Consider the following 24,849-nt stretch of genomic DNA (forward strand, 5'->3'; position numbering starts at 1 on the left):
ATGCGAGTCCAATCGGTCGGAATATTCGTCGTTAACCGGACTGGCCATTGGTGATGGAGCCAGGTGCTGATATGAGTCGATAGCAACGGGTCGCTCATATATGGACGGTTGGTAGGTTATTCATAGATGGCTGGTAGATGGACGGATTTCCGTTACATGTTTTTATGAGACCGAGGGTCAGAAACTCGTGGGCTGTCGCCGAAGTGTCGTTTGCTTGACCAGCTTGCCCAGATCAGCGGAACTCACTCATTACTGCTCTTCCTTTACTTCACATGTTCTCAATTGGCCAGATCTGCAGTTTTGAGGGTCGCATAGGTCTCTTGAAGACAACAGACGGTGCTTTGGTCGCTGAAGTGATGCTGAGAAACGATTTTTCCCTCTTCGATACCTGTGAAAACAAGAACAAAACAGCATCAGACACCCGAGGACGATTTTTGGAGAAGCTATTATGAAACTGGGAACCGTCTTCCGTCCTAATTCGTGTTATCCGTCTTTTCCAAGTGACATAAGACGTGGTGAACGAGACGAAGTGAATCAAGCACAAGTTACTGTCTCAGGACAACCAGTGACCTCAAACGTCATATCAATGCTAGGAAGTGTCTGGTTTGGGATTTCGGCATATCATTTCGGCTGAATGGCCTCAGAGCATTAGCATTTTGTACCATATCGTTTGGTGGCAACTTGAGCCGTATAATATGGACCTTTTAATCCTAATTTTATGCTGAACAAAGGTCGAAGTGAGGTCCACGGTCCGGTGAGATCAGGTCAGGTCAGGACAATGCATCGGCCAAATCGGTATTTCATATAATAAAAATTGTCAGCTTAACACGATATACGAGAGCTTTACTGATCACCTACTTACGAGATAGTTAATTATTAGAATTATTATTTCGATCTTCTCACACCTACCTATCAGCGATTTGGCTCTGCAGCTTCTTAGAAATCCCTACACCCAGACTAGCGACGTGGAGTACGACGCTTGTGTAGTCAGTAGTAGTGACTTATGCAATATGCATGTGACCATTGTTAGCGTGCATTATTGTTAGCGTGAACGTCCCTTTGTCCCCAATGGGTACATTTCTTCCTAACCGGTCCATTATCTCCCAGTCGTGACTGTCGTGTTCTGTGAGTATTCGCTCACTGACACTGACAGCAGGTCAATAGCCAATCAGAGGCTGTCAAGAGCTTTTCGTCGCGAGCGCTCAAGAAGCCAATGGCTGACACGCCAACAGGCTACGGATAAATGGCAGGAGAGCGGCGATCTGAGTGAAAACTTCAAAACTGAGCCATGGCTGTTCGGTTGGCTTGCGGACTAAAGCGCTGTGACGTCGGGTGACTATATATATAGCAAAAAATATACTATATAGCAAATAGCTTCTCTGATTATATCATTCAAATCGTATATGAAATATTCTAAGCCCAGATTCGAATCTGAGAGCGATTGATGTTAGTTAACGGTAATTTGGACGGTCACTCAGCACTGCAGCTAATATCGACCTGTAGTGTCGCGGAGGCGCGGATAGAGAGAGACGACTGAGCGGGCCGAGACTTGTATTGCAACTGTGGTTCTGATTCTGATTGGGGTTCGCCAGTGCCTGTGCGTTATATGCAAGGTGGTTGCACAATGAAGGACCGGTCCGCCGACCTTCTGGTATATCTAGGTCGTCGGGCGGTGCCGTCACGAAGGGGAAAGTGACGGGTATTTCATTGTAACAAAGCTTGAACGTGTACTCTCTTTATCATGATATGGAAGAAGGGAATCGGTCCCACATTATCTTCCCTCCCCCAGGGAAGCGTAGGGAACCGAAGCGATCATAACAAAGAGAGGAAACGTTTAGCTGACGGAGAAAGAAATTTCCATATGAGCGTATCACAAAATGGTATGAACAGATAAGTAAGTTTCGTGACAATTACACCTACTACCGGGCGATCCCTCCGCACTCTTGGCGGGGACCGTCCCTGGGCATCTCCATGGCCCTCGGCATCTCTGGCCGAATATCAATACAATATAATTTCAGTGAATTGACCACGATTAACGTATTTGAATGTTCATACCGACTTCAGAATATGCTCTTTTTATGCTTATAAGTGTCAAAGTGACACTGCAAAATGCAGGCAAAAATTAAGCGCATTTGCAATTTCTCCGTAAATTTTGGGGTGAGCAACCACAATGAAGCACAACAAACGACAGAAAACTGACGAAAACGGATAATGAAACAGTACGGTTTTTGAAACACATCGAAGTTAAAACAAATTTCACAGCACAATTTCACTGTCACTTTTTGACGAAAATGCAGCAAAAGCTCATAATGGGTGGATTTTCTTGATTTCGGGTGTCAATTTGTCTTGAATTTAGCGTTGATATTTTTTTTTTCTCTTCTCTTCTCTCCTCCGATCTTGAGTCCTTCAGCGAGGTGGTGTCCATCACTCGATGATGCTGAGGAGGACGGCGCGGGCTGATGAGCCGTGCGCTGTCGGCGGGCTCCGTAGTAGTCCAGGGTAGCTGATGACCTTGCCGCAGGGCAGATAGTCTTGCTGGGCAGAGCTACTCACTGGAGACGGTGCTGCTGGACGATGACGAGTCCAGGATGATCAGCTCCCTAGTCGATGACGCGACGTAGGGGCGATACACTGTCACGGAGCACGGACTAACCAGTCTGCGATGTCAGTGCAGATGTAGAGGCTGGGGTCCGTGGTGAGGGGCACAAGTCCCCTCGACCGCCGCTGCCACCATTGTCGCGGAGGCGCGGATAGAGAGAGACGACTGAGCGGGCCGAGACTTGTATTGCAACTGTGGTTCTGATTCTGATTGGGGTTCGCCAGTGCCTGTGCGTTATATGCAAGGTGGTTGCACAATGAAGGACCGGTCCGCCGACCTTCTGGTATATCTAGGTCGTCGGGCGGTGCCGTCACGAAGGGGAAAGTGACGGGTATTTCATTGTAACAAAGCTTGAACGTGTACTCTCTTTATCATGATATGGAAGAAGGGAATCGGTCCCACAGTAGACACTAGACGGGATGTTACGTAAAAAGGCTATGACATAACAACGGATGCCTTTTTAAGTGTGGATCAATACCTTAATCATTTACCTAATTGTTTTAACCACATATCAACTTGTATAAATCAACACATTGCAGGTGTTTGAAGAAAATGTTAACACAAAAACGGCACAAGACCGAGATGACTTTATGGGTTGCGTCAATTTCCGAGGTGGCTCCTCCCATCGTTGTTGTCCAAGCACTACTAAATATCTAATTCTCTTCCAAAAACGCCCATCCCTCCCGCGTCCCCTAGTCCTGTCCTATAGTACCGAGCTATATTTGCTACCGTAGGACAGTCATCATCATTCATCAGACCTCACCGTCACCGGTCTCCGCACGCCGACATGCACCAATCTCATTAGAGTAGTCTGATGAAACCGGCAGCACACGGCAAATTCGCGTGTCCGCCGGCCGGACACGCGTCTGGTGCGGGTCACGCGGGGTCCGGACGGTCACAAAGGTCATACCGACCGGCATGCGACCATGGAGAGACGTTAAATCCCCGCAGGATGTCACATGAGGTTCGGTTGGTAGCTGGGATAAGAGAATCGGGATATTATAGAAAATCACAAAGTCAAGAAGCCTAATATTTATTCGTGACTCGTAGCAAATATCGTCAAACTATAAACAATGAGTTCATAATCGAGACTAAAATGAACATTGGACACTGTGTCGGGCGCGTAAAGAACGTCTTCTGCAGCTGGGTGCCTGGAAACGTGCAGCACGAAATGGCGATGTTCTAGTAACTTCATTGTCTATTGTCGACCGTCTAGCCACAGCCAGTCCATATCATCTACATTTAAGCAGCTACCTTTAACCTTTCTATATAACCAGAGCTTCTTTGTTTGATTGGTTAACCAAGCCCGAGAGCGAATCTCAGAGCCGCAGCTCCCAGGCGGCCCGTCGCCGCAGCGTGTATTGCGGGTTGCCTATCTCGCAGGCGTGTAATGCGGGTTGCCTATCTCGCAGGTATACGCTGAGCTGCGCGGAGAGCGTGTCATGAATTTCAATTTGGGATAGAAGATGATAGGTATTCCTGTTCCGTTTTTCTTCTTCTTCTTTTTTATTCGCGTTTCGCTGTTTCTTACTGGGAGCGCCTTCCATACAAAAAACCGCGTGACAAAAATGATATGGACTGAAGCTTACGTCAATCCGTTACCTCTATTCCATTATTCTTTTCGTCTACGGTCTACGAAATAAAATTGGCAACGGAAACTTGCCACTTGTCAGTGCTTCTTAATTTGCGGCAAATAAGTAAACATAGTGTTATTCAGCGAGATTATGTTACACGACAAAGGGGCACGGTGTGGATAAAAAGCAAACGGTTTAAATCCAGACGTAAGTGAAGTGATTTGTGACGTTACCAGTAACACAGACGGATTAGGTACCTATATAAAATCGATTAGAGCTAAAATAATATACAATCAATCAGTCCATCGTTTTAACTCGGGTCACTCACCAGCTCCGTCGATGGACAGTAATCCCGTAACCTGGTGATTGTCGAGCTCAGCTCAGGTCTCAGGTCAATGAACCAATCAGCACAAGTCACGATCGGCACGCATTTGTGACTGAAGAGCCTTTCTGCTATCCACTGCCTTCCAAGAACTCATACGGGGGTGATAGCCGTCACGGGGCGTCACATGAACGTCACTCACCGTTACTGTGCGTCGCTACCGTGCTACTACTCGCCGTGATCCAAGGCGTCACTAATCGTTACTACCCGTCACTGTATCGTGATACCGTCACGAGTCGCCGTGATTCACGGTTCACAGAGAGCGTCACTGCTCTTCACTGCTGTCACTGCTTACTGTAACTTCTCGCCGTCACTCGCCGTTACTCCTCCGTCACTATTCGCTGTGACCCACGCGGAGGCCCACCAGGTGTGACGCATAGAGTCGGCGCCGAGCACGGGCCGGTTTCCATGGCAACCGTGAGGTACACAGGTCGGCTGGCTGTCATCGATCCGCCACCTACTGAAGGCAGACGGTATAGGCACAATGGGTTTCGCGTGTATACCTACCGACGGCACTGTACCTTCGAGGCATCGTCGCTCTAAATATAGGAATACCCTGTCGAGCTAGGCTTCATGCTGCGAACACCAAAGCCGAGACCAGCCGAGACCAATGTGTTCGATCTATCACATCCGGGCGCTCAGTGAGGGTCACTTAAGTTAACCGGGCAAAATAAAATAACTATAGTTCGTTTTTCTTAAGTTTGCCCCTCACTGTAAACGTCTTTTTGAACACAGCACGAGAATTGCTAGCTGAATTACTGAGAAAACTGGTTGGCGCACATTGTATTGGAGATATGAATAATATTTTCCAAATAAATTTTGAACACCGACGATGTAACGACTAACGTTAATGTTAAACGCCGTGCAATTTATTAATTAGTTCAGGGAAGCATTCCTGAGAAGTCGTCAATCACTGTGGAGCTGTATAGGTATGGGTAAATACGAGCTATGAGTCTGTGAAATAGAAAACAAATTTGAGAAAATTGATCGTCTGTGAAATATGGTGAAATCAATGTGCGCCAACCAGTTTTCTCAGTAATTCAGCTAGCAATTCTCGTGCTGTGTTCAAAAAGACGTTTACAGTGAGGGGCAAACTTAAGAAAAACGAACTATAGTTGAGATAGACAATGCACTCAGTGACTCAGGGCACTAGCACGGCACTCAGGGTTCCGATAGATGCCACAAATTTGACAATAACAGCTGTGACATATATTAAAACTTGGTATAATACCTATGTTATCCCATTTCAAGGTGTCTTCCGCAAAAAAATCCGCAATCTTTACCGGATCTTTCACAAAAGTCAAATGACCTTTGTGCATGGCTTTTCTTGTTCGGTAGGACAGCTGCAAAAGTTGTCACGAGCCTGCTCACATTTTAAACGGATATCAAAATTATGAGGCAAAATGCGCCAGTTTTATAAACAAAGATGTCAAATGTCTGGGGAATGAAGAATTAGCGTTCTTTTAACTGACATAAAGTCAAACATCATTGTTTGTGATGTTTTACATTCAATATCGATGTGTGAAGTCAGCGAACGGGAAATGGAAATCAAGCGCATGAATTGCTTTCGTAAAATCGCAACTTCAGGTGTTGTTTCGCTGTCACATGAGATAATCTCGAGGCCTCCGTGATGAAAAACATTAAACTGAATTCGACGCGGAATCTGTGCGAACTGTTTGTACATTCAAGTTGCTAGACGAGAACGATGCTGTGTAAGCTTGTGGCAACAAGTAAAAGACATTGGACAGTTGTCAAGGTAAATACGGCTCCCGCATCTTATCACATTTCTTAAATCATCAAGTGCTTGCTGTACCTAGCAATGCACCTATTTATTTAGTCATTTGTTTTCGAATGATCTTCCAAAACTACTTTACACCATTTATAACTTTGTATATTTGTATTTTAGTAACAGCGCATATGCTGAAAACATCGCGTCTATAGACACAAAACGGTTACTAAACTCGTGCATATCTCTGTTTCAGTTAATCCATGTTAAAAGGATTTTGGCTGTGCTTGAAGAGATTCCCAAAGCCAGAGCTTGTCGTCTTCGCTTGCGTTGCTGTGCTGGTTATTGCTTTCGGGAAGGCAATCGACAAGTATGTGAAGGGTAAAGTGGTAGAGGTGAGTAGAAGTAAAGGAAAAAAAAAGACAGAACGGAAAGCGATAATTCATTTTTAAGTTCCCATGATACAACCAGCGCCAAATATTGCACAACTCAATAACTATAGTAACTGCATGACTACAAAGGTATTTTCCATCGTAAAATAAGCTATTGAGAGCTGCACCCAGACATGTATATTAAATATTAAAATCACCCTTCTTCCCATGACTAATAAATGTATGAAATAGCATTAACCCTCGCCCGCACATGCCATTTTCCCATCCTAGAACGCACATGGGGGGGGGGGGTGGTTGCCACCCCCCCGCGCCATTTCGTTCCTGTTGGAGATAGAGCTTAGGAGTAAAGACCAAAAAGATTCTTTGGGAAGAGACGAATCCAATGATACCCAGTTTTACCTTCTCAGGTCAGTCATTAACCTTCCAGGTCAGGTCAAACTAAAAATGTTGCTGTTTTGGGTCACTGTTGGATATCAAGTGCGCTGCTTATCAAATACCGATGACGATGCTGTTTTCTGGTGCCAAGCCAGCTAGAACCTCTTTGCCACACTATCCGACCAGAATTTTGCTGCTGAGGTCATTTCAGGTCAAGTTAGGTCAAGGTCAATTATATGTGTTTGTATGTCTGTGTGTGTCTGTGTGTATACTGATGTGTGCACCGATTGTTTTTGGGTCCATATCACATGAAATCATGATCTGAGAAGCTTTTACCAAAAATGCAGTCAAAAAACTTCACAAAAAGTAAATTCAGCTTGCCTAAAACGCAATTATCTTAGATGACCTAGGTTGACCTTGACCCTGACCTTGACCCCTGTACATCGTCGAACAACATGTTCCATGATAGGTGGGAGGTAAGACTGGCAAAAAAGGCCGAAATCAGGGTGTCAAAAGCTCACAAGGCCCATGGCAAACGCAAGATGTTGAGAATTGGCCATTTGGGTCATGACATGACCTGACAAACAAGGTCATATCTCCGAAACCAAAAATCACAGAAACTTGAAACTTTCAGTGGACATCAAGAAAGGATAGACGAGCAGCTATACGAAAAATCAGCCTTCTAGCTCTAAAAATGTTGAGTGCAGAGCAGAAAGACTGCCTGGGGGGGGGGGTGGCAACCACCACCCCCCCATGTGCGGGCGAGGGTTAATCTTTATCTGCGAAATGGTGCAAACCATTTTCTTTACTGTATGCCTGGCCTATTCAAATACATTAGCCTGAGGGGTGTGGTAATAACTGGTGTAAGAAAAGTGACCACGGTCAAAAACGAATTACCAAGTCAACATTTTGGGATGTCCTCGTTCAAAAAACGGCTAAGAGCTTCGGTCTAGACAATTATTTTATCGTTGGCATACAGTAAAATACATACCAAACTCGGCCGGTGATAAATTTTCAAGACCTCAGTCCTTACTGATTTTTGAACTCGGCCTTCGGCCTCGTTCAAAAATTCAGTAAGGACCTTGGTCTTGAAAATTTATTTACACCGGCCTCGTTCAGTATTATATATTACCGTTCTCTACCGCATTATTTGCAATGGTATATGTATGCTTAAATTATGTTTAATTCAAGACCTTTGATGACACTTTTATTTTCAGGTGTATGCACAAACAAACTCGATATCAAGAGAGAATTTGGAGATAGTACTTTGCCCGATGCCCAGAGTCTACGGCTTGAGGATGACACATTTCGGCGAGAGTTTGCCGAAATTCTTCAACAAGCTGCTATATGACGATTTAATAACACCTTTCATGGACGACCTGGAAGTTCAGCTACGGAAAGAATACCCACATGCTTTTACTAGAGCGTTAAAAGATGGCATTCTCAAGTGCCTTGAGCATGAGAGGGAGTTCAAGCCTACCGATCCTCTTCCTCTACTCATATCTAAGATGGCAAATTTCGGAAGGTGCCAAGTAAGACGGCCATTTTTCATGCCATTGTACTTAGCACTTGAAGACGGCACAATGATCAAACGGTTCCTAGACAAATACTTCGGAACTCTCGAAGAAATGCTTCTCGAGGAGTATCCCGGGCTCCTCGACCAAGCCTGGGTGTTACCCTACGACAACATGACCATCGAGCAAATGCTGAATTACGTTGGTGTGAATCTAAAACGTTACATCGATGAGGATCTATTACGGAAGTCAATGCAGGATATCGCGGGACCCACGCAGACCCTGGAGGAAAGCCTGATTGACACGCGCATGGCGCCGAACTGCTTCCGTCATTTGTTTAGGCACAACGAGAACCAAGGCTACCAGCGATCCAAAATAACCTACCAATTTCGGTAAGTACGCTTGCTGGATGCCTCGAGTCGGGTAGTTACTGACGAAAAAAGAAGTACATCCATTAGCGTGTCAGTGCGAGTGCATTTTTCTTTATCCACAAGCAGTCGTTGAAAATTCGGATAAAAATTAGTCACTAAGCAAAAGTCTACAACATGTTGCTCGCGAATCTGAGAAGGCATTCATAAGTCGAAGATTAACTAAAATATTTGATTTCTTCCTCGCCACTGGATCGTAACCTTCCTGTTACGTCATTAAAAATTAGTCTGTACAATTAATCTCTCGTCTGCAGAAAGAGCTGTCCCAAGGAGCCCGAGAAGACGCTGATCGGCAAGTCGCCCTGTCTGGAGACATCCGACATGTACATCACCGTCTACATCACCGCCTACAACCAGTTCACCGACGTGCCGGCCGCCAGCGTCATCGTGCCCTACCGGGTGGCAGCTGATGAGAACACGTTGGTGCATGTGTCCGGTAAGGAAAACGTACTCAGTTGAAGTTACGTGACCTTTCCCATTTTGTTGCTTACACTTTGATGGCCTGAATAACTATGCATTCATGTTTTACAAACATAAAGGGTGTGGCCGTTTCGCACTGGGTTAACTAAGGACGTTTCGGAAGACGTGACTCTACGCTGGGTTTGTGCATACCTAACTGTTTGATATGCTAGTGAGCACTTAGTGAATATCCCTCCTTGCACATTTCATGACACGTTTCATAATTGTGCTCATTATTCCACCGCATGTTATTTAGTCCAGAAGCATAGGGCATTGTCGATTACCTGACATCGCCTGAATATTCTAGCGGTAAAACGGATACACACAAAACACTGCAAGGACTATGGTGAAGAGGAGTCTCAGGTCACATGCATCGAGAGCTGCCTATACGAAAAGATGACGTCAGAAAACAAGACAGAGGGTGACGACACTCCAAGTGAGGGCAAGATGCGATGTCGAGTTCCATGGATTGATCGTCTGAAGCGCCGGAGCAACCTACATGCCGTCGACCTGCCCCTCTGTCACACGAAACAAGGTACGAATCGACCGACCAGTCCGGGAACAAGAGCTAAGTATTATATAACGAGCCGAATGACGTCCGACGTCCCAAGATATTTAATATTAAATAAGCAGCGGACATGTAAGGGATTATTTATTATTTTGTCATGCACTCCTCCACAAACATTTTGCAACAGTAAACTCACACATACTTTAAGTTCATAATCCTTATTCCAGATATTGTATATGTTTAGTTGGATGGGTGGCATTTGTATTATAATAATCACTTAATTAACAATTGATAATGAAACAAAGGGTAACTTATATCCCGAGCCTGTCGTGCAATGATGAAATGTGCTTTTGTGCTTTCAGCACGTTACCAATATTCGTGTGACTCAAAGTTACGAGTGCGATTTATTTGCATTTGACCGCCACGATTCCCGGCATGTTTCAGAGCTGAAGTCAACGATCGAGACGATTCGCACCGTGTTCGACCTGACCGAGGCGTCCAACTGCACCAAACGATGTCCCCGTCACTGCGACCAGCTCACCATCACACCCCGACTGGCAGGGAGCGCTCACACTCCTCAGAACGGCAGCGCGCGCACGGCTCGCCATCCGCGCCTCGAGGTCCTCATCTCAGACGAGCTGCTTGTCTTCGGCGAGGCGCAGCAGTACGACTTTGGTAAAATGGTGGCGGAGATGTTGGGCAACTTGAGTTTCCTGGTGGGTGTGTCGCTCGTGGCGTTGTATGATTGGTTGATCGGTCTGGCATTGTGGATGTTCGGGAAACTACCGTTCATACCATCCATGCCGCCGCTCATCAAGAGTGAAATCTACATGAGCGAGGCGTGTAGCTGTGCCGAAACTGAGGAGGAGCGTCGTCATTCCCTCGAGGATACCATGGATGAGAGTGCCACGTTCCTCGCGGCGTCGTTCCGTCATCATCGACGCGGCAGTGTGCTACGATCCTTCAATCCGCACGACGATACCTCTCGACGAAGGCGAGCCATGACGATCAACCAGTTGCCAACCATAGCTCTCAGGACCAGCGCCATGGACACACTGGCTAGGACGTTCCCACCGGAAGAGAAGTCGGAAGACCATGTGCGTACGAGCACTTCCTCTGTCGCGCGAAGCCGGTCGGTTGTGGACGATGCTGCCAGCTCCGGGGTGGTATCAGGAGAAGGGAGTGGCACCGTAGGGCCGCCCAAAGAGGAGGTGGTCCCCGTGCGCAGTCGGGGATCCGTTCTGCCGTCCCTGGCTCCGCCCTCGGAGCCAAAGCAGCTCGCCGCCAAAGAGCCGAGTTTAGAGACAAAGGGAGCGGTGGAGGCTGAGCAGACTAAACCCGTGGAGGTACCCGAGGCTCGTCCGTCACGTTCAGTGCTGAAGAAGACCTCAAGTCGCAAGGTAGCTCCGGTGGAGGACGTCAGCGCACCACGAGAGCCATCCCGGGAGCACCTCCCCAGCTTGCCCGCGCCGGCCGGCGGAGGTCTACCTAGCATCGGTGCCCCGCGACAGGCGCATCCCAGAGGCACGGTGACGTTTGACTTGGATGAGGTGGAGGATGCACTGGGCACGTCAGAGTCTGAGGTACGGCCGGCACCGGAGAGCGCTCCCGCCCCGCAGAGGCGTCACCGACCGTTCAGGAGACGAACCCAGGGCTCGACGGCGCCGACGGAAGGCCAGCCGCCGCAGTAGGCCAGTAGTCGTCGGCGTCGTTGTCGTTGAAAGACTCACTGGGGCATCCTGGGTACCTACTTATTGTTTTGTACTCGTTTTGTGGCTTGTTGTTTATGTCATTGTCATCAATAGCAACGATGTGCGGAAACGATCAGTCTTTTATTCATGAAGTTAGCTGCGGACTCGATATTTGGGAACGGTCAGGTTCCTATGCGAAATGTCTCTAAAAATGTCCGGGCAGCCAATGTAGGCCATCAGAAAACGAAGTGCAACATCATGGTGTTCAAAGCAGTCGTATCCGTTGCAGGCATGCAGTTTTCTTCGTTTTCTTCGAGCCCGTAGGCAATCCGTCACGATATAATCATGGAGTCTCGATAAATAAAACCCCCCTTCATTATTCAAGCTGACGGCGGGCCGCGTACAAGCCTCTTGATAGCCAACAGCTTTGATCCTCTCGTGAGTTTTTCCGCGTTTAGCGAGGCGCCAGGCCGAAAAAAGACGGCTAAGCGGACTATTGGATCGACCAATGGCAACGGATACGGAAACTGTCAACTGACGGCAGACCCGCAGACTGACAGACAGGCGGAAAAAGCTATTGCTAAGACGATCACTAATCCGGGCATGGATGGACCACCAGCACGCAACTGGGTAGAAGTTGATGGTTTTCCCAGAGCGGTATTTTGTTATCTTTTCCTGATGCGTCAACAGTGAGTGGATTGCTGAGTGGGTTATCCGATAGATCGCACCACGAAACTTGTAGATGAGAGTTGAGACGGTGATGCGCACGTAAAATTTCGGCAAAAATGAGTCGCAAAAGCGCAGGAGACGAGCCCTCACCAGCATGTGAAGGTGAATTGGTGCGCAGATCATCTCGTTAGGTCGAAGGGTAGGGGACGAAAGGCTCGTGAAACAAACTGCACTATTTAATTGAAAGACGAGGCACGATCACAGACACACCATCATTCACAACACTGTTTGTATTGACTAGAACACTAATAACGGCGATGCACCTACACACCAGACATGGGCACGGATCCCAGGCAACCATTCACGGAAATCGAGATGGCCATTACATAAACGGTCTTCAAGCATGAAATCATGGTGGAAAACATGGCTAATAAAAGCCTCTCAATGAACCAACTGTTTTGCACTCCTTCAAAGTTAACAGTTTTGGGAAATCCCTCAAGATCCATCTCGGATCCATGATTCGTGATCATGGATCCGAGATGGATCTTGAGGGATTTTCTCAAAACTGTAAACTCTGAGGGAATGCAAAATGGTTGGTTCGTTGAGAGGCATCTATAAGCCATGTTTTCCACCATAATTCCACGCTTAAAGACCACTAATCTAGTGGTCATATTGATTTTCGTGTTTGGTCGTCTGGGATCCGTGCCCATGTCTGCTACACACAGTTTTGATCACGATCTTTTATTGACTTGCTTATTTCTAGGTGAGCGGTGAAAGTGAAGTTGAAACATGTTTACTTTTGCTCAATCATATTCATTCACCATAAAGCTTTTAGACCGACGCTGTTAGATATATAGCTTCCTCACGTCTATCATTACCCCCCCCCGCCCCATCTCCTCCCACTCCCATCCAGTCGGAGGAGCCGTGGCCTTCATTCATTGTGATTTGCATATTGATGGACGCCAGACCGATCGTTTATATTACATCATGTTGAGCGGCGGCACAGCAAAACCTCCGCTTGACCTCGTCTCAATCTTGACAGTATGTCTGACGTCATTCACCTTATCGTGACGTCACACACAGTACGCAGAGTTTCCAGTGGCACACTCAATTTTCAGCAGCCGTATCAACTCCAAATCCTCCTTGGACAGAAGAGGAGCTTTCGGCTCGGGTCGGAGCTGCAGTTTAGCTGACTTCAACAGCTGGAACTTCTCCGGACCGAAACCGGCCTTCTTCTTCTTCGGGAATTTCGGCTCTACCCGAGGGACGGAGGCCGGCAGAGTTGACGGTGCTGTTGACGGTGCTTGTGCTGGTGTAGGTGCCGGTGTAGGTGCCGGTGTTGGTGCCGGTGGTGCGGGTGGTAATGCCAGTCTCGACGAGGGAGGTGACAGCGAAGAGGGAGGTGGCGGTAGAAATTGAGGCAACAGGAAGGGATTAAAACCGGGGAAGGCTGGTGGGGTAGATGGAGACGAAGCCGGGAAGAAAAATGGATTGTGAAACGAAACAGGCACGAATGGATTAAACTGGTAAGGATTGAATTGGTAGGGATTGAAATGAAAATGGTCGTTATGAATAAAATTGAAATGATAAGGATTGAATAAGTATGGGTTAACTGATGGAGGACTTGGTTCTACGGGTTTTGTCTTAGGGGGCTCCACATGAACCAAGTCCTGCAGGTAGGTGTTGGGATCGGTCAGATCACTGCCGTGGGAGGTAGTTATGGGGACTGGTGAGTCGCGGACAGGGCGAATTAGGGGAGCTGTTTCCGAGTCAGACAGAGAGAAATAGAGGATAGGGTGTGGGTTGGGAAGCAGAGGGGCCGGCGTGAGGAGAGCCCGGACCACCGTCAGCAGCAGCAGAAGAAGTGGTACCTGTTGAGAGCAGTGATTGAAGTCAGCGGTAGCTGACGACTTGCCGTCTACGGGGTACCATTAGCTGGCATGTAGGCACTAACTGTACTGTACTGCGTCGTATCCTATCAGGAGTTAGGACTCTACTTATTTAGCTATTACGAACCAAAACGACAAGCTACTGTTACGGCTGAAGAGCAGAGCATGGAATAGCTTGATCAGCCTGTGATCTCAAAATTCTTCCAACTAAATCAGTAGTTTTCGCTGGATTTGAGGATATAAATACAGTTCCCTCTTCCACATATCAGATGGAATGCCATGAAAAATTATAAATCCGGAAAACAATCAACAAGCTAACTCTGCATTAATAAACCCATCCACCCAATGCTACCCCACGGCCCACCCGAGTCTCACCGGCCACATCGTGTCCCCGTATGGTCTCTCGCTCCGCCAGCGGAGGGGACACGGTAAAGACACGGCCTCCTACCGCCAGTCGCGCCGCCACAGCAGACCCGCGCTGTCGCCGCGCCGGCCTATATAGGTGTGGGAAGGCTGACGCAGAGGTGACGATCCAATGGTGGCCTAATCCGGCGACCGCTACAGTGGTTAGAGATTACCGGCCTGGCGTTGAGTATAGCCTCGCAAACGGGGATAGGCGATGGTAATGGCTGCCAATAACACCGTCACAAAATGTTACCGCGTAAGATGGCAATGGCTGCCTCTTGTGCCGCCGTTGCTTTCGGACTAAAATGTTGGCAAAAGTTCGTACGTCATTATCAGCATGAGGTTGCTTGATGCACTTTTTTCTCTTTATAGACGCTTTCGAAACGGTCTGAAAGGGCCTGAGTTTGAAGGGCCCGAGCTTGAAGAGCCCATGCACACCGAGAGCCGGTGTGTGGGTCCTTCAATGGGCCGGCGTGGGGGCCACTCAGACTACAAATGTGCCCCAGCTGAAATACGTCTGGAAGCCAGCGTAAGGGTTCCCGGTCCCGAGATAGCCTGAGAAAGTCTAAGCCCGTTTGAAAGAAACTCACGGCCAAACCCTACCATTATAAGTCCCACACTTATCTGACAAATCCATTCCTAGTCTTCGGAGCATAGGTGGCCCAATTTAACATCACAGGTCGACCGGTGACCGATGACATAACTAGGCGGCGAAATGGGGGGACCGGAGCATCGTGCCCCCTTGATTTTGCCATTTTAACATTAGCCCTATGGGCGTTGCATGGAAAAAAATTGAACCAAGTCGGCAGTGCCCCCCCCCCCCCTTAATTGAAGGTGTTCCGCCGCTACTGACCTATGAGGTCAGGCCAACCACCAAAAGGCCGGTTTTCGTGAACAGCTATGGCAAAAATAACGTCGCAAAACGCAAAGCAGCCACTTTGGTCAAATCGCGTTTGTCATGTCCAGTCGCGTCGAATGTCATTCCGCGTCTTTATTGTTGGTAAAATGTTAATGTGATGTTGCGGGGGTTGCCTGTAAAATAAGTACGCCCCGTAGGCTAAAGTCTCAATCCCAAATTTTGGTGGCCCAAAATCTACCTGAATTTAATAATATAATATAACAAACTATTCTATTTTAATACCTATTTGAGCTACAACTTTCGGTGTGTAGGTACTTACTCGTTTTTCAAGGCAGAAACTGATCCGTGCTACGACATCGCTCTCAGTGCCAAGGTACATCACGCATAATAATGAAATCAAAATAAAGTGAAAGCTCTCGACTAATCGCTAATAGGGCCAGCATTCAGCTCACCACTTCTGAACCGTTTCGAGCAATCACGAAAAAAGCGCGTCAGAGCTGGCATCAGCTATTCTCGGTTATTCTCGGAGACATTTAGCACGATCACGGACCAAGCCAGAGTCCAAATCAACTTCACAAGGATGGAAGGAGAAGATATCCGCTTACCCTCAAGGATAACACTGGAAATTACAGTTGCGAACGTTCTAAATACAGCTACAGCCTACACGCATTGGCCTGTGTTTAGAAGCTTCAGCTAAATTGATGCCAGTAGCTGATAACCCCACGTGTTCCCTAGACCATCATAAATACAAGCAGTCAACAACAACAGGTGGCCTTTTGACGGCCCCGCTATCAGTGGATCGCATCAAAGCCTCGGATCCCCTGGATCACAAAGTAACCTCTTACAAGGAAGATGCCACCTTGACATACACCTAAATATAGCAATCTTTATGATAGCGCTTGATAAGTACGACCGGAAGACGTTACTTATTTCTATCTACAGTTAAACGTGGTAAATATGCATGAGGTAAATATGTATATGGGCGGAGATCTACTGAGATTAACATAATGACGCATTACACATTTTTCCGGTCAGGTTTCTCAGGGGATGACCATCGCTGCTCGACTGAATTGATGTCTTTGTTTAAGGACCGCTAAGTTCAGTCCGCGACCTTCAGAGGAAGATGGATTTAATCAGGCTGCGTTGATATTTCAAGGAAGCTCATCGACCATATGCCGTTAATTCCACCCCAGATACGATTGTTATGGTGCGGTACATATAATGATAGGGCACCATGATGAGGGCACCAGTTAATCCCGGGAGACGAAGGGCACTTATTTGGGAAAAGATGGAACAGTGAACTAACCAGTTTTGTGCGCCGACAACGATTTAGACGAGGAAATACGCCATTGAGGAAGGCCATTTCGTTGCTCAATCACATTATCATTTAGCATAGCTTCATTGTGGGATATCGCCTTAAATTTCCATGAGACGTAGAGTATTTTTGATCAGTTAAGTTCAGTACACCAACAATCTTCTTATTCTCAGGATTATCCTGTCGCCAAATACTACCTCGAGCACAATCTGTTCTCCGGTCGATTAAAAATTGAAATAGTTGAGCTTCCTTTGGAGCGACCGATGAAAACAGGCTGAAAATGTAGCATTTTTGTTTCATCGCCCGCTTTTTTCGGGAGGGGCCGATCATAATCTTTTTTTAGCACGAGCGGGTCACTCAAGTCCTTTTCGTACCTACATTACTTTCATACTTCGTGTAAAAAAAATCGTCACAATTTGTTAAAAGACGTGCTTTTTTTTGGGGGGGGGCGCTTCAGCGCACGCAGGCTGACAAGCGCACCAATCACACTTTCCGGGTCAATAATTAACGTTAACGCACGAAAGGTGCAAGGATTTGGCGCTGTAATCTGATAGCCTTCGCTGAATAGTGTAAGATAACTGAAAATGAAAAAATACAATGAGCCCTAAGAAAATTTGGGATTAGCTGAGTCTCGACTAGAGTGGATACAACGCATCATGATATATTGTACAAAGTCAATGGCAAAATATGGACACAAGCTGAACAGTGAACACACAACGTAGACACTCTCAATATTGACCACATAAAGTCTCCATGGCTGCACCACTGTTCTAACCGTGCGCCGGTATACACCTTGCGTGCGCCTGAGTCCAGTGAGAGGAAACTCTTCCTCAGCGGCATAATTTGCTTCTGACCTGAACAGACTCTCAGGCCTGCTCAGGATCAACCAGGCCAGAACCCAGTATCGCTATGGGAAATAGAAGAAACTGGCTAGCCCGCTCATTCCAGCAAGAAACCAGCCTCGCTCCTGGCCATAGCATAGTAGTTACACTCTGACCAAATTAAACGCACTTCACCGATCACACCTTTTAGACCCAATGGGTACCACCAGTGACCGAGGGTCGGAGGAGGCCGTAAGGGGGACCCACCGTAGTCTCCAAGTGGATGAGTTGTGGCTGGTCGACAGATCCGTCGGGAGGGCGCTTTGGTTAGCTATTGTGCTGTAGCACGATACGGATGAGAGGTGTTTGCCGTAGTCGACTTAGCTGCTGTAGACTCTCGCCTGGAATATATAGACATAGAACCGTTCCGTAAGGAAGAGTAGCGCACGCCAAAGAAGAGAACGCTACAATGCTTGCAAATAGTTCATCTAAACTGGCCTAAGATCAATATCAACTGACACTTCACGCTCAAGAAATGTTCGGTCCTAGACAAGCATTCACATGCACACAAAACAGACATCATGGATTGGACATGTCGCTAATGATTAAAATTCACACGATTCCCTGAACTGTCCCAAAAACTTGTTCATTACGAACGAGGTAGCCTGCAGCCACTTCCATTTATAAAACAGACTCACGTTTATTATGTCCGAGTCCCTCGACGGCCAGCGCCACCTGGAACAGCTGTGCCATTCTGTCCAGCGCCAGCTGGTGGTGGGGCGCCGGGGGCTGGTCGGCACCGAGACCCGCCGCCTCCAGCGCAGTGACCAGTCGCGTCAGCTGGCCGTGGGTGAGCAGGGCGGGACGGCCGCCCGACTGGGGGCGCAGCCGGGGCACCTCCTGAGGGTGGAGAGAAAACGGGGAGTGTTAACTGGGTGATGGGGCTGTCAAAGACATGGAAAAAATCATGTGTTTTAGATACGTTCACGCAGGGTTATAGTTACGATACAATGCCAAACATTAGCTATACGAGCATAACGACATTAGATTATTAGATCCCTGATGCGGTGCGACTGTATGATTGTATGTTGGTACGTATGAGTGCAAGTTTGAGATCAGTCACTCTTCCCATTACACAACTGACTCGAGGCATGGAATAGCCACTGCATGCGGTGGAATTGCCTCACGATGTGAAATAAATAAATAAATAAATAAATAGATCACAGTACAAGCCAGGACGAGCAGGTTAAGACTACTAGCTCCACAATTGAGTCCGATTCGAGTCATTTTATGTCGGGTAGGATTTTACGGTCCGACATCAGCACTTGCCCACCACTCACATCCAAGAGCTTCGTCATCCATCACGAAACACCCACTCGCCTGATCATCCTCCAACACTTACCACGACCCACCAAAACCACCCACTAACACACACTTGCTACCCACGAGTCTTACCAACCCTGTCCACCCACTACAAACCCACGAAAGCCCCCTCCCGTCACCCACCAGTAGACACGTGAGCAGCAGCAGGTGCAGTCTCGCCATCTGATCGTTTCCTTTCACCGTCTGGGACGGTCCCACGGCAGCCGACAGTACCGACCACGTCATCAGTCCAGCGGCGGGACAGGCGGCGGCCGGCGGTGGCGCGGAGCTGGGCAGAGGCACGGGGCCGGTCCCGGAGAGAGGGACCAGAGGCAGGGAGGGACTCGATTCCAGCCAGCGGAGCACCTGTGGGGAAGAGAGAAAATAGAACGGTGAGGATCCGCGGAGGTCAGTATCGGTGGGGCGAGAAAAAAAAAATGACACATGGTCGAGATGGGGGATAGACTGGTTGACTTTTCATATGTCTACAATTCATGATGAAAAACTTTTACGGTTTATTGTAAGTAATGTCTAGTAAAGCCTAGCAACACCTAATATCTAGCGCTTGCGCAGTATTACCTGATAAAACATCATGCGCCAAATTCTAACGTCACAGCACCACACCCTTGTACCGGCGTGTGCAGCCTCTTCCCTTACTGTCATGTCGCCCCACCTAATCTCCATCGACCCCCTCCATCACCATACCTGCGAAATAAGCTCCGGCGGCGGCGGTCGGCTGCGCAGATCCCTATAGAGATGTGTCAGCGCCGTCAGCAGCCCGGCAGTGAACAGGGGCGCCAGCTCCGGCAGACTGTCAGCCGCCGGAGGGTCGGGCGTCTCCTCTCCGGAGTCGGAGGGAGGAGGGGGCAGGGGCAGCAGGTGGTCCTCCAGGAGTGACTCGGCCAGCCGCAGTGCGGCGGCTGATGTGCAGCCCTGCTGCTGCTCGGTAGAGAGAGGAGATAGGGGATGAAATGTCAGTGATTGCGGTGAGAAGGGAGAGGGGAAGTAGTCTACATACAGCTACGAGTTTGAGCCTGATACCCGATATACACTAAACTGAAATAGTAACGCTGTTCCCTTCGACTTTGCGCTGACTGATGACTACACTGATAAAACTATAGACAAAACTGAATTAAACGGCACACTTCAATTTCACTAACTAAATGAAAAGGTACACTTGCTAGAACCTGACCCATATATAACTGACATAATTCACCCTCAGATGACGACAATGTTAAGCTAAATGACAAGGAACAACTAAGGCGTTTATCCCACGAAGCCAATCACGCTCACCCAAAACGTAGCTTTCCAACGTCTTTCTATCGATCCGCATTCGACTCACCAGTAACCAGGCGCCGGCACAGGAGAGCACCTGGCTGTTACGAGTGGACACAGCCAGCGACACAAGTCTACACAGCAGCGACACGCGCCGTCCGGCGGCCCCCTCCGGACCTGGAACCGGCTGGAAGAGCACCATCACTGGCGGATCCTGGGGGGGGTCCACGGGGTCATGACCCCCCCCAAAAGGTCTGAGAGGGTCATTTGACCCCCCCCAAAAGCCGAAGACCTAAATGCGCTATAGACGCCGTCTTGCATGCTCAAAATCACCTGTCAAACACTTCTGAGCTAATACCTTTGTTTTTCTGGATCGTGTTGCGTGAAAAGGCGTATTGAAGACCAGAATCTTACTCGTTTTTGTCTCAACCGTGCGAGCACCAGGGGATGATCCAGGAAAACTCCAAGGGGATGGTCATGAATTTAATTCGTGGTGCCCCTACCTATACGCAAAATTAAAAACTCAACGGATTTCGGTCACTTAATTTTGGTGATGTCCTATTTTCATTTTTTATTTTGTTTGTTTTATTTTTAGTGCCCCTGGGCCCTGGCAGGTCAAAATCACGTCTGAGGCGAAAGAAATTCACGGGAATCCCAAAAATCACGTCAGGACATTCAGGGCCCTCTGACCAGCCTGACAGCTAGGGCCCTTCTTACTTCCTGGGGCCTCCAGTGAATAACCGCTAGTGTCTGTGTCTGACCGCTAGGGCCCCTCTGACTCCTCAGTAGGTAGGAGGCCCTCTGTAGAGGAGGTCCTCTGTAGAAAGGAGGCCCTCAGTAGAGAGGAGGCCCCCTGTAGAGAGGAGACCCCTTTAAAGAGGAGGCCCTCTGTAGAGAGGAGACCTGCTGTAGAGAGAAGGCTCTATGTAGAGAGGAGGCCCTGTGTAGAGAGGAGGCCCTCTGTGGAAAGGAGACCGCCTGAATGCAGAAGGCCCTCTGAAGAGTGGAGACCCGCTGTAGAGAAGAGGCCCTCTGAAGAAAGGAGGCCCTCTGTAGAGAAGAGGCCCTCTGAAGAGAGGAGGCCCTTTGCAGAGATGAGGTCCTCTGGCTCTTTGAAGAGAGGAGGCCCTCTGTAAAGGAGGCCCTCTTAAAGGGAGAGACCCTCAGTAGAGAGGAAGCCCTCTGTAGAGAGGAGGCCCTGTAGCTTCTGTAGTTAAGAGGCCCTGTGAAAAGAGGAGGCCCGCAGTAGAGATCGGTGGTCCTCTGTAGAGAGGAGGCCCCCTCTGTGTTTTGACAAATGTTTTTGCAAATTTTTCGCGGCGCTTCGCGCCGCCGATTTATGTACATACGTACAGGTCAATACGAAATCTTGACTGTAATTACATAAACCAACCGTGTCAAATTGAATCAGAATTCATATGTGTGCTGTAAAGGAACTCCGGCTTGTACTGCAATGCTAAAAGGGTGGTAAAATTTGTGTTTTGGAGCTGTGTTTCGACACATTCTTTTGCAAATTTTCTCGGCGCTTCGCGCCGCCGATTTATACACCAATCAATAAGAGAGAAATAACAGTGACTGTAATAACACTAACCGTGTCAAATTGAATCGGAATTCATATGTGTACTGTGAAGGAACTCCGGCTTGTACTAGCATGCTAAAAAGGTTGTAATATTTGTGTTTTAGAGCTGTGTTTTGACAACTTTTTTTTTGCAAATTTTTGCGGCGCTTCGCGCCGCCGATTCATACACAGGTCAATAAGAGAGATCGTGACTGTATGCTACTATTTACTAATGCATTAGGCTAAAAGTGAGGTAACTATATCTACTTCTGGGTTTTTAAGTCGGTCGACCCGCCTCCCCCCCCCCCCCCAGTAAAAAATCCGTGGCGACGCTCCTATATAGGTGGGTTTCACTAACTAAAACTACTGAGCCGAGTGACTTACGATAAAACTTCATCTTATAAACGACGAAGATCAAATGTCATTTTTTGATCTCGACATACTCGCTCCCTACCCCCCCCCCCCCCCGGTCGTCAGAATTCATTCACCAGACCTGGTATGTCGGCCGACTGGTGACCCCCCCCAAAACGACCCCCTAGATCCGCCCTTGAGCACCATGAACGCCTGGAAACGGGGCGGAGCGGGTTACTGATAGGGCGTGGGAGTTGGTAAAGAAAGACGACGCGGGGTTGTCAAGAGAGGCGGAAGGATGGTATTGGGCCATGGATGTCTGCGGAAGGGACGACGCAAGGTGATCGTGAAACGGCGATGTGGGTAAACTTCCACAATGGAAGCCTGTCAAAGAGAGTGCGTAAATTTATTTTCATTTTTGGACTTTAAAATGTCCATGTCAAAGCAAGCACACACGTTAGAATGTACCTTCTACGCAACTAGTACGGCCTCAGAGTTCTACGGTACGTAAAAACCGTAAAAAACGTACCATGACGCGCGCTGCTTCCGAGTTTGGCAGGCTGAAGTAGTCGCCCAGAACCTCAAGCAGCTGTAGGTTCTGTACGTTGTTAAGATTCTGCGGCAGAAAGAGATGAGGGTGAACAGTATGAACCAGCAGTGGGCACCATAAGCTCTTGGACACACCTTTCACACAGTGAGCATTACTGCATTTATGAGAGTCATTATTATGATGATGCTATATTTTCATAAAACTCAAAATCGACACCAGGAAACAACCCTGATGACATAGTGAATTAACCCTCGCTCGTATAGGAGGGGGGGGGGGGGTCGAACGGACCCCCGCGGTTTTTCGCGAATAACTCGCGTAAAAAGCGGCCGATCGCGACCAAACTTTCAGTACCCTCGCTTTAATCAATTTTTCACCTACCCTGAAAAATTTATGTCCCTGAACTAAACTGACCTTTATGTCAGTTTGCCTAAATGACCCTTGACCTGTGACCTACTTTTCGAGACCATGCTTGGCCGGAATCGCGATTCGGCACTATGTCGGCTCGCATTAGCCGCGCGTTTGCAGTCTTTTCGTGGTTTCAAGCGTTCAAACATGTGATATCGTGTTGCCCCCATGCATAAGGGTGGATGTCAAGGTCACCTGAAGGTCAGGCCATGTCGTTGACCTTTGATAACCTCGCTTCACTTTTTTCGAGTTTTTTATGTTTCAACGCTAGTTTTTGGAGCTGCATTTGAATATAGGCAACCATATGAACATTTACGAAGTAGTTTTGGTGCTTTCGTAACATGAAACGAAGCTGTCAGAGGCGGTTGACACCTACTAAGAATACCCGGCAGGACCCCTACTGGTTGACCTGACCTGGCCTGACCAGTGACCCGACCTAGCCTAAATGAATGAAGACATCATCTGTGATCAAAACTAACATGATATTCGTGATCAGCACCCCGAAAACCCCATGGCAGCCACACTTTACGTCGTTCTAACATGTCGCGATTTTCCCGACCTTTGTGTCATTAACCTGACCTGGAAGGTCAACCAATGACCTAGGACCTTAAAATTGGGTATCATCGGCTTCCTCTCGTTACGGGCAACACGTTCGTTTCTTCCGCAAAGCTCTAGCTCGATCAGGGGCGAAACTGCAAGGGGGTGTCCAACGGACCCCCCCCCCTCCTTATACGCTCGCGGCTGGAAAAACACCAAAACGAGCGAGGGTTAACTCATTGTTTGAAATGTAAACTCAACATCGAGCATACTCACCCTCCTGAACTTGCTGTTACCGGTGCCGTCAAAGATGATGAACTCGTTGATAAGGAGCTGTACGAACGGCTGAATGGGTCGCAGTCGCGTTGGTTCCTGGTGTACTATCTGGTCTGTAAAAGGACAGAAGAGGCTGAATCAGTAACGATATAGTTACTCCGTCACAAGACCGCACCTGTACCGTACATTTATAAGCATAGTTAAAAACGTACTTTTGAAATGTTCTTACTTCAGACTTCAGACTTACGAGATACAACACTCTGTTCCAATGTCAAACGTGTTATCTAGATCGAAGGTTTAAGACTAACAGTAACAACTTGAAAACAAAATCCTTGCCGCTCTAGGAGAAAAACTGCACAACACCGACACCGAGTGTCTTAGCACCAGCAGGATCGCCAACAAGATCAATGAGATCGCCATGCTTTAAAGTCTGAGCAATGGGGTTGGGGTGTGACTGGGGGACTGACATGAATCGTTGACACAAAAAATTGAATTTATAGGTAGGTACCTACTACCTAGTTACTGACCAAGCTTTTTCAGAGCTTCATGGACACAGTAAGGGAAGTCCATCCGCCTCATGGCTTGAAGCGGGTCCATATTTGGGCTCCCTGAACGTCTGGAATGCATCTTGCAGCCAGCAACACGAACAACCTGGAAATTGTATTGAAACCTAAAACCGAAGCGTCTTGCAATTTTTGATTCACCCTCCCCCGCCTCTGTCAAAGTAACACACACGAAAAGGGGAAACTCATGGGCCCTGTTTCACCGGTGATAGCAGCACGCTGCTATCACGTTTCGCGAGCTGACGTCATGTCATGACGCCATACTGTTGACGTAATGGGCAGTTCCGGCGCACGATTGCCGCGACCTTGGCCGCGGCATTAAGTGACGTATGAGCCTTTAAAAGTAAGAGTTTATGCAGTCATGAT

The 24,849-nt window shown here is 48.0% G+C and overlaps 2 protein-coding genes across 9 annotated transcripts; one reads left to right on the forward strand and one right to left on the reverse strand.

The window, feature by feature from the left end:
- Positions 1–134: 134 nt before the first annotated feature.
- LOC122370411 (uncharacterized protein C7orf26 homolog) lies at positions 135–24,696 on the reverse strand. 6 transcript variants are annotated; one of them, XR_006254562.1, is made up of 10 exons: positions 24,448–24,681; positions 23,921–24,033; positions 22,682–22,768; positions 22,357–22,365; positions 20,311–20,442; positions 19,674–19,907; positions 19,113–19,334; positions 18,305–18,506; positions 17,874–18,007; positions 135–388 (listed from the first exon to the last, which is right to left on the reverse strand). XR_006254562.1 is itself a non-coding variant. In XM_043345987.1 (9 exons), exons 1-9 carry the CDS (start codon positions 24,545–24,547, stop codon positions 17,934–17,936), a joined length of 1,173 nt encoding a protein of 390 aa, XP_043201922.1. In that variant the 5' UTR covers positions 24,548–24,693; the 3' UTR covers positions 17,431–17,933. The 6 variants fall into 6 exon arrangements, 3 of the variants coding, with proteins under 3 accessions (XP_043201922.1, XP_043201923.1, XP_043201921.1); XR_006254563.1 differs by lacking the exon at positions 22,357–22,365 and having other exon boundaries at positions 20,311–20,430; positions 24,448–24,682; XR_006254561.1 differs by lacking the exon at positions 22,357–22,365 and having other exon boundaries at positions 20,311–20,457; positions 24,448–24,672.
- LOC122370410 lies at positions 5,336–11,778 on the forward strand. Of its 3 annotated transcripts, none has more exons than XM_043345983.1 (6): positions 5,336–5,484; positions 6,538–6,676; positions 8,266–8,954; positions 9,245–9,426; positions 9,757–9,984; positions 10,402–11,778. In XM_043345983.1, exons 2-6 carry the CDS (start codon positions 6,545–6,547, stop codon positions 11,646–11,648), a joined length of 2,478 nt encoding a protein of 825 aa, XP_043201918.1. In that variant the 5' UTR covers positions 5,336–5,484; positions 6,538–6,544; the 3' UTR covers positions 11,649–11,778. The 3 variants fall into 3 exon arrangements, with proteins under 3 accessions (XP_043201918.1, XP_043201920.1, XP_043201919.1); XM_043345985.1 differs by lacking the exon at positions 5,336–5,484 and adding an exon at positions 5,921–6,311; XM_043345984.1 differs by lacking the exon at positions 5,336–5,484 and adding an exon at positions 5,963–6,311 and having other exon boundaries at positions 6,538–6,651.
- Positions 24,697–24,849: the final 153 nt, after the last annotated feature.

This window comes from Amphibalanus amphitrite, unplaced genomic scaffold, assembly GCF_019059575.1.
Source record: "Amphibalanus amphitrite isolate SeventyFive unplaced genomic scaffold, NRLGWU_Aamphi_draft 001130F_arrow, whole genome shotgun sequence".
Lineage (NCBI taxonomy): Eukaryota > Metazoa > Arthropoda > Thecostraca > Balanomorpha > Balanidae > Amphibalanus > Amphibalanus amphitrite.